Source organism: Octopus bimaculoides, chromosome 8 (genome assembly GCF_001194135.2).
Source record: "Octopus bimaculoides isolate UCB-OBI-ISO-001 chromosome 8, ASM119413v2, whole genome shotgun sequence".
NCBI classification, from domain to species: Eukaryota; Metazoa; Mollusca; class Cephalopoda; order Octopoda; family Octopodidae; genus Octopus; species Octopus bimaculoides.
Genome location: NC_068988.1, coordinates 84,518,654 through 84,529,233, shown reverse-complemented (window position 1 = coordinate 84,529,233; position 10,580 = coordinate 84,518,654). Strand labels below are relative to the sequence as shown.

Below are 10,580 nucleotides of genomic sequence, written 5' to 3'. Positions count from 1 at the left end.
TAAACAGTGGCTTGATAAAAGGGAAAAAGCTCAACCGCAACCAAGAAAGGAACTTCATGGGAAAAAGGTTCTTCTCTCTATCTGGTGGGATTGCAAAGGAGTAATTCACTTTCAATTGTTACCACCTAATGCAACAATCAATGCTCAAGTCATCTCTCAGCAATTAGAGTGTTTGAACCAAGCTTTGAAGAAAAAAAGACCCGCTTTAGTGAATCGAAAAGGAGTGATGTTTCATCAGGACAATGTGCGACCTCACACTGCAAAGATCACATCACAGAAGATTGAAGAGTTTGGTTGGGAAAAATTCCTCATCCACCTTATTCTCCCGACCTTGCTCCTTTAGACTACCATTTGTTTTGTAGTTTACAGAATCATTTAGGGGACATAACTTTTGCAAGCTAGGAAGAGGTCAAAACTGACATTTCAGAGTTCTTTGCTTTGAAACTAAAAGAGTTTTACATTGATGGGATTAAAAAGCTTGTATGGATGGAAGGAAGTCATAGATAATCAGGGAAAGTACATTGATGATTAAATTTCAATTAAATATAACATTTGATCACTTGTTTTCTTTATTCCAAATTCGGAGAGAACTTATGGGATGACCTGATATATATATATGAGAGAGAGATTCTGTCTATCTGTGTGTTTGTTTGTCCCATAAAATGAAAGTAAATGGTTCAAGGGAGGCAACACTAATTGTGCACAAACCTATGACAAACTGCATTGAGGCAAATATTCTCACTGGTTGTGGTAAACGGGACACCGTCTTCATTCCTCACATACTAGTTATACCTTCTAATGTCCCATTCAAATTTAAGCCCTTAGTTTCCTATCCCACTTTCTTTTGCTATGAGCATTAATAAAAGTCAGGGCCAAACACTAAAAGTTGCTGGAATGCAACTTGAAGAACAAATAGAAGTTCGTGTATGAAATCTATCTCTTTTCTACTTCAATTATGACATGTTTTTCTCTTTTATAATACACACATACAGGATGAGTAGACCTAAATCTGACTGACAGGACACAGCGTTTGTAATTTCATTGGATTCTTACTTACTGTTGCCTTACCTACCATTCCTGTCATAAATCATTAGAATTTCAGCACTAACACTTACAGGACATAGCATTTGTAATTTCCTTTCAGTATTACTTACTGATATTCCTAATCAAAAAAATGTCTACTAAAAAAAAGATCATCAAAAAACGAACATCAAACAAACGCACGACGTGCAATGCTTTTTCTATATCTCCTATTGTGCTATTGCCTAATTTGTCTCAACAAAAATTATAGAATGGTACAACACTAATTGTGCAGTGGCACAGCATTTGTAATTTCATTTCACTATTACTTACTGATATTCCTAATCAAAAAAATGTCTCCTAAAAAAAGATCATCAAAAAACAAACACCAAACAAATGTACAACATGCAATGCTTTTTTCTATATGTACTGTGATGACCCACTTTACCGGCAACCTTTTCAGCACCATTGCAGTCAAATGGATTCCGTAAAGCTATCCTTCTATATGATATACCTATTTTTCTAGCTTCTCGGCCCAAGAAACAGTAAAAGTAATTACCTAATCAATGACGGGTATTACTGCTAGTATATATATATATATATATATATGCACATGCACATACATACATACACACACACACATATATTGGTATAATCACATACACATTTACTGTTACACTTACAGTTGTTTCTCTATACTAACATGGATAGGATGGCCATTGCAAATGAAACCAGGTTTAAATGATATGCTGTGGTGCACACTATATATATCTTCACATACACACATATACACTGCTCTAGTTAGACAAATTAACAGAATTTTGGGCGAGCTGTCTGATAAATTAACAATAGTATCCTGTCACTGACATAATGTTGCCTCTATGGTTAAGAGGCTAAATTTTTTAATGGTCATGCCTAATTAGCTGTAACTTGGTATTTTAGAACAGTACAATTTATAGCTGTAAATAGTAGTGGTACTGTAAGAATAAACCAAGTAGTTTTATTATCTTGCAGTACTGAGAATTAACTATAGTATACACTAATATTTGTTAATATTTGATGAGCTAGTAAAGTAGTCTTCGTAGAAATAGAAGGCAAATCTCCCTCCAAATTACATCCTGCCATCTAAAAATAGGACACATTGTAGATCTGAAAAAATGACAGGATGTATGTTCACATCTGAAACCTCTTTCATCGTAGCTCTGCTGAGCTGGGGTTAAGCAACAACTGATATGCAAACATATTTCATCAACACACAAAAGTATGAAAGATAAAGTCAATCCATACACAATGGAAATATCATAGATCAACTACTCTCAAATGAGGTTTTGCTACTACTGCTATATAAAGAGAAGATACAGCTTGCCCTAATCAAACTGAGTCGATGTCACCAAACAGGAAGTGTAGGTAAAAAGGCTAGATAGTGGGTAAAGAAAAGATATCTTCCAGGTCCAGAGCTAATATTATTTTCACACACTAGAACAAGACTAATATTAATTTCACACACTAGAAATCTTTCTCAGAAAGTGGTGTAGCCCACTGTATCAACACTAGTGCATATTTGATATTTATTTTACAGATACCAGAGGAATGGAATCTGATTGCTGTGAGATCTCAAAACAAAGATAGACAAGATTAAATTAATACTCTAAAGCATTACTATTGCCAATCGCTGTGTTTTCTGCCATCCTGTCACTAAACTTAGCAATAAAAAATTCTTACATTAGTAAAGATATATTCCATTGAACTGAAACCCCTGTCCCCTTACTAGTATATAACTAGTGCTCATTTTACTGATGATCCTGGAGTGATGAAAATCAAAGTCGACACATGTAGAATTTTAATTTAATCATACAAAGCACATAACTAAATAATAAGTCATTCATTTCAGCCAATTATGATGACACACTTAGAAAATACTACAACAAAAGCAATTAGCTATCTTTGAGAGACTGTTTTTGGATACTGGTAAATGTAACAAAGATTGAGAGAGAGAGAGAGAAAATAGGTGGGGGAGGTAAAATACTTACCATGGTTCCAATAGTGGTAAGCGAGTATTCTTTCTGTAAAAGAAAGAAAAATAGTAAAAATTTAGTTAGTGGATAAATGTGTGAGGTGGGTAAAAAAAATAATTTAATTCATATATAAAAAGTAATATCCTTTATCTATGAAAGATGTCATTCCAGTCCTATAAATATTCCCTCAAGAAAGATAATAGCAATGAAGTATTCCAGTGGTGGTGGTGGTGGTGGGTATAGATAATAATCTAAGGAAGATGATGACAACGGTGGCAACGAGAATGATAAGAGTGAAACCCTTTATCTGAATCAGTATAAATATAATAATCTTATAGAGCACCAATATCAGCTCTCTCTCTCTCTCTCTCTCTCTCTCTCTCTCTCTCTCTCTCTCTCTCACACTCACTCACTCACTCACAGTCATCAAACTTAAATATGCAAAAAATATTCAGAAAGCTAAGTAGCTCCATCACATCTACAGATTTAGGGTTTCAAACAACAGAGCACACTGGCTCCTTAGAATGACAGAGCTATAGGGAAAGTAGTTGTGGTATGGGTTACTGCAATGTCAGCATGGAGGGAAGGTATCACAATCAATGGTTTTAAGTAAGAGTTACAGAGGAGCTAAATGGCCAGCAAGCTTAAAGGAGCAGAGACTATTTTAACATTGCACAGCTTCATTCATTCCCTTGTGATTAAAGAAATCAGTGTCATATTTATGAGGAAATATTTAAAGCAACATTAACAACAATAATTAAGGACACTTTAATTTTTCCTTTTGAATAATACAAACAACAAAACTGATTTAATGGCTTCTGAAGAATGCTTTTGGGGATGAAAGGGGAAAGTCTTTCATTGCTGTAGTCATCTATTTTTCATGCTTGAGTGAGTGAGACAAAAATAACTGTTCCCACAAAACTTTTGAATGACTTTCCTACTGATGATCACTCAACCTTGACACAGAAATTGTGACTTTGATCAGTCAAGCAAACTCAAAGAAGGATGTTGTTTCTTGCTCAAGGATATAAAAGTAATGTCCATAGCAAGGTTTCAACACACAACTATGTGGTTAGATATCCAGCAAGTTAACATACAACCACTGTAAAAAGATGTTAACCTATTAATCAAAAAGACATGGGATGACTATCTATATTTACTTTATTTGCCAGTGCATTGGATGCACATTCACATAAGACACACCCCTATTTTACAAGGATATTTTGCGGGAAAAAAAACAATTTTAGGATGTTTCATCATACATTTATTGAAAGATATTTTAAAGTGGTTTTGTAGGGAAAATTGTATGAAATACAATATTGTGACAGTATACTGGAATAAAGTATGAAATCATATGTAGCTTTACATCATCATCATCATCATCATCGTTTAACGTCCGCCTTCCATGCTAGCATGGGTTGGACGATTTGACTGAGGACTGGTGAAACCGGATGGCAACACCAGGCTCCAATCTAATTTGGCAGAGTTTCTACAGCTGGATGCCCTTCCTAACGCCAACCACTCAGAGAGTGTAGTGGGTGCTTTTACGTGTCACCCGCACGAAAGGAAACCAAATTAAATTTGCCATAGCAAAAAAGAAATATAGATTGGTATCAATGAATCCTGGTACATGCAAACAAAAAGCAAATGTATAGATAAAAACTGGTACAAACCAAAGGTACAATAAATGTGATGAATTCCTATAGATAGTTATAGTTACTCATTCTTACTATTGCCTACGACTTTTGGTCTCCCATCCATAATATGGCCACATTAGATGCAGGTCAACTTTTTGATACATTTAAAAATAAGAAAAGCATGAACAATCTACTGGCAAATACAGTAATTTCTCACAAAAGAGCTTAGGTAAAATCGTATGAGCAATACCATGTGAACAATAATGTATCTTCAGAAAAAGGTTAACTTCACTTTCTGTTCAGCAATTAACTACACAATATTGTTGTATGACATATTCCTACCTTTTCTCCACATACTCTTGACCCTTCCTCTCATTCATTCCAACCCTTCAAATATCTTGCACCCTCTCTCTCTCCTATTCCCCTCCAAGGTCACCTGAGCAGATGTACAGACCTTAAGCTACTGAATATTCTCTACACTTACACTCTGATTTCGCCCCCTCTCAACTACCAAATTCTGGCCTTTCTGCAGTCATTACTCTCTATCGTATTCCCTTCCTTGGTCTACATGTCATAGGTTACTGAGTACTCTAATGTTGGCAGTGCAAGAAAATGTACTCAATATACTTTGTAGAATGGTTGGTGAAAGAAAAGTCATTTAGCTGAAGAAACCATGCTAAATGATAAGTACTGCTTTTAGAAGCAGTAGCTCTCAGTAAGAAATGACTTCGACTCTGACATCCCATCTAACCCATATCAGTGTGGAAAGCAGATGTAAAGTGTTGATGATGATAATGTATGCAGAGTATTTTACCCCAGTCACAAAACCTTATCTGCCAAGTCACTTTCTGAATAACAAATCTTGTAAAGTGGTCAGACAATAAGCTCACACCACAAGGTATAAGAAAACTAACCATCAGCTTTAGTGTGTTGCTTTCTAGGTTTGTACCTTAACAAACAAAATAAATCTTTTCCACAAGAAATATAAATCAGTTTAAAAGGATACAAATCAGTAAAATAAATAATGTGCTCTTTTTTAACAATGCTATCAGTCTATCAAAAACTTTTATCATGATATTACACACCATCACTTGAAACTATCTTCCATGAGTCAGATGTAATACTGAAACCTACTTTCAAAAATAGCCATCCCTCAAAATTTAAAACAAAATACTTACAGAAAAAACTTTCAGCTACATCATATCATCAAACATGCAGAATTATGCCATTATAGAAAACTAAAGAGGCAAACGGTCCATAAAATATTGGTTTCAAATTTTGGCACAAGGCCAGCAATTTGAGGGGAAGGAGGGTAAGTCGATTACATTGACCCCAGTGTACAATTGATGCTTGTTTTGTTGAATATGGAAGGATGTAAGGCAAAGTCAACCTTGCTGCAATTTGAACTCACTATGTAAAGACATGAAATGCTGCTAAGCATTTTGCCTGACATGCTAAAGATTCTGCCAGCTCACCTCTTTAACATCTCATAAAATATTAAAAACACAAACATGCCATTAAATATGAAAAATGTTTAACTCTCTTCACCCTTTAAGTATTTAAATCAGCAAATGCTAAGTATGTCAGTGCCAAACACTGTCAGGTTCTTTGATAGATTATCTTTGGTAGAAGGAAACACCCTAATCCAAATCACCCATCACATTTTCCCAGTTTCATCATTCCAATATTTTTACAAAATACCAACATACATTCATATCAATCTGTTCAGTGCAATAGACTTATCTCTTAATACTACAACTATATGTGATTATTTTAAGACAGCTAGACTTAAAAACCTTTGTGGGAAGCCGTGACTCACTCTAATGACTATTGAAGGAGGGAACAGGGATAAAATGACCTGAAGAAACTCTAAGGTGCAATGGAAAAAAACTTTGGAGAGACTTAACACATTATTACCAGGAATGACACCTAAGTGAATACAAAAAGAATATTTGATGATTACTGATGTTAATCTTATTTGAAAAGCCCAGAATCTAGAAATCTGACTTCACCACTTCTTCAGCCACAACCACCTTCACACTGACAGTGAAGAACACTTGCCTTTCAAATAACTCATTTTCAAATACATTATATGCCCATGGCAGTACAGTAGTCGTTTCTCTTGCATACTTAAGTTGATAGCAATTTAATGTCCAGTCACTCTTCAGCTCACTTATACCTTGCCTTTTTGTGCAGGTTAATACTGAACATTTCCAACATCATTTTCAACTCATTTCTTTCTAACATTCATAAAACTTTCACATTTACTACTCACAATCATGGTATATCTGGCACATGTTTCATTGGCTTGCTTTTTGCATAGAGAAATCCCAGTTGCTAAGAGGTACCAGTTCCTTGGACTTCTTCCACTCATGCATTACTCAAGCAACAATGAAACTATAGCCACTTCCAACTCTAATAATAAATCCCCATCTATCTATAAAAAAAAGTCATGAAGAATAGAGCAATTTTACCAGCACAACTCAAGGGTGTGAACAGTAATTTCAGGAAGAGTTGACTACTATTTCTAGCAGGTTTGAGTAACTGTATAAAGGCTCCCTTGGTTGATTCAAACATGAGTTATGATACATCCGATTTTCTAGTTTTCATATGGTAACTCCTAACAATCCAACAGGTTAGGAGACTTTCATACACAAGACAAAAAAAAAAGACAATTGATAGTAATATAAATATATTGATTATTATAATGTGAAAAGGAAGAAAGCAGTGTGAAGTACAAGACAAAAATGCAGGAAATACTTGATATCTTTGGTAGACTGCAAACAAAAAATTGATAGAAACTAGACAGGTTCCTAGCAATAACTCCAAGCTGATGCAATTTATAAAATAAAGATGATGAGAAACAAATGAAAAAGTAGATAAACATTATTTATCATGAATATTGCTTTTGGCAACAAGCTATACGTGTGTGTGTGTGCACGCATGCACGTGTATACACACTTTTTTTTTTTCTTTTTTTAAGAATATAATGAACAAAGTTTTAACAGTACTGTATTATAGATTTATACATAAACCAGTGTATGCATGCATCATAAAATTAGAAGATATTCAGAAAGAGCTGATAAAGTTTGGTTATTTTAATGAAGATAAGTTTTGGTAAAAGAAGTCTGAAATTCTTCTATTACACCAAGAGATTCTGAGAGGATATCAAACTGCATCCAGATAAATTGATACTCCAAAAGGCTGAATCGTTCACACTCATCCTCTCCTCTCTTCCTCACTTTTTACATGTACTTCATCTTTCAAACCTATTCCAAACTCCTGTGATTTACTTAAATAAAGGGTTTGTTCTGTCAGGAAGATTTTTTTTTAAATTGCCAACAATCAAAACAAAACTTTCACTCTAGATGACAAAAAACAAGAAGTTATATAAAACCTTTACTTGGCTGAGAGAGTTGACTTCCTTTCATTAGCAAGGTCTTCAAAATGGCACAAAGTAGAAGAAAACTACTTGTAATCATCACACTTAAACCACAATTAAAGGGAGGTCCGAAAGAGTATTAACATATTACTAGGAATGTGCATGTGCAAATTTGAAAACCCTGTCTATAAGCTGATATATGTAATTCACTTTTCACCCGGTTCTATTTCTAGAAATTCCCACGTAGTACAACTTGTGGAGGGAATGGTAGTGTCATATGTCCGATCTGTTTTTTCTCTACCCATTATCCTGACTGTCTCACTTTCTAAGGTTTAAACAAAGCATTTTGCGTAATCCTTCCCCACTGAAACAATACTTCTCTATAATCATGCCACTACACTTTTTCTACAGATATTCAAGCTGAACACCAACAGCAACAAGAGCTTTTGAAATTTCCCACATCACTTCTATTTTTGGCTTGTAAATAAAAAAATAAAAAAAGTGGGATGGAAACTATTGTCATCTCCGCTTAAGCAGTGCTGCATGACAATTTAATACATGTCTCAAGTTAAAAGTAGGCAATCAGAGTGTTAAGAGCTGATGGGACTCGAGTTTCAAGTACAACTCATTGTCTAGTGTCAAATATAGTACAAAATTTATGATTTTCCTTTGCTCAGAGATGGAATTACCTGCAGATCTGATAAGTGGTCAAATTCCTGAAGTAACTATAATAATAGTGCCTGTTGATAATGCTTCTTCTGACTAACATCCATGTCATGTGAGACCATTAACTGGTGAGTTTGAGTCATGAAACCTCATAAATTCTATAAGCTATTTCAAACCTAACACTTTAATACTTTTCAAAGTCGTGCTGCCGTTACTATGTACAATCTAATCCACTTGATCCATTTCTTCAACATTTTCGTGCACTCTCTCTTGTTTTGTTTTTCCTTCATTCTGCTAAGCAAAGTAAGCTGGAAATAAATAGATCCTAATATATTTTTAAAACTGACAATTTGTAGTAAATCCCCACCTGTAGAAATTCAATGAATGAAACATTTTTTACAAATGACTGAAACATTTTTTACAGTGTCTAAGTAACTTTGTGGCTTGATTAGAACCAGAGACTGAGATGTGGTCATTGAAGAACCCTTTACAGAGATCATGTGAACCAGATTTGACTGCCACAATTGGAAATTTCTTTTGAATATTGTCCGGGTCAAATGACAAAGATGCACGAGCATGTGTGCACACACATATCCACATATATACATACACACAAGTGCATGCATACACTCACTTATACACAAATACATGGGAACATCTATGCACATATACACATACTGCACATCTTGCCTTTTATGTGTCTCCACAGCTTGCTTATTTATGAGGTTTAGCTGAAAAGTTCATAGGTTGGCCAAGATACTCTCATCAAATGTGACCAAATGAAGTTTATTTTCAACAAAGTCTCTGTTGCAGTCCACATACTTCATACATTGATGTTGCAGTGTTTGGACACCAATGGTGAAGAAGCTTTCATCTTTTTGGTTAAAAAAGTCAACAGCAGATATGACATCATCATCAAAGCAATACTGGTTCCCAGCAAGTAATTTTTCATGTCAGGGAACAGATGAGTCAGATGGGGCTAAATCAAAAGAGTAGGAAGGGTGATCAATCAATTCAAAGCCAGTCATACACTGCAGCCATTGAAACCAAGGACTTGTGTGCTGGAGCATCATCCTAATGAAACAAGACCCCTTTTGACAGTTTTCATGGGTGTTTGATCTTGATAGCCTTTTGTAACTGCCTCAGCAAGTTGGCATAGTACTCTCCATTGATGGTGTGACCTTTTTGAAGATAGTCAATAAACACAATTTTGCATCCCAAGAAACTGAGGCCATCACTCTCTCTGCAGATGTAACAACCTTGGCCTTCTTTGGAGCTGGTGAGGAAGGGGGTTTCCTCTCCATGGATTGTCACAATGTCTTTGACTCAAAGTGATAAACACAATACTCATCCTGGATTAGGAAATATTTAAAGAAACCTGCTGGATCTGCCTCAAACAATGTCAGATTTTCCAATGATTTACTAAACCTGGTGCACTTTTGATTAGGTGTCTGAAGACATGACATCCACCAAACAGCAATCTACATTAACACCATGAATACTCTCAAATCTTTTACAAGTTATGCTAATAGCACTGGGGATTTAATTTATAGTCATTAGAATATCATCCAGCACCAAGCGATGATTACAACCAATGTTTTTCATGGTGGAAACAGTTGCATGACAACAATATCTTGGGTTATCTTCAAGATTCTCCATTCCACTCCTAAATTCGACTGCCCACGTTTCCGCTACTGATAAACATTCAGTGTTATGCCCTATTCATCAATAACTGATATTCTCTCAGCAACTCACATAAATTTTCAGAGACATTTTGTGATGCTTTTCTCAACATTTTTCTATTATGAAGTGAAAATAACTTACATATTTTCTTACATTTGAAAAATATATCGACAGAAA

The 10,580-nt window shown here is 35.0% G+C and overlaps 1 protein-coding gene across 2 annotated transcripts in view; it reads right to left on the bottom strand.

Moving 5' to 3' along the window:
- The window catches only part of LOC106883169 (receptor-type tyrosine-protein phosphatase T), a 201,176-nt gene that overhangs the window by 123,321 nt on the left and 67,275 nt on the right, over positions 1 to 10,580 (bottom strand). For both annotated transcript variants that reach the window (XM_052970235.1, XM_052970236.1), the window contains exon 2: positions 3,051 to 3,083. In XM_052970235.1, coding sequence (XP_052826195.1) covers positions 3,051 to 3,083 — 33 coding nt within the window. The remainder of the gene's footprint in view (positions 1 to 3,050; positions 3,084 to 10,580) is intronic.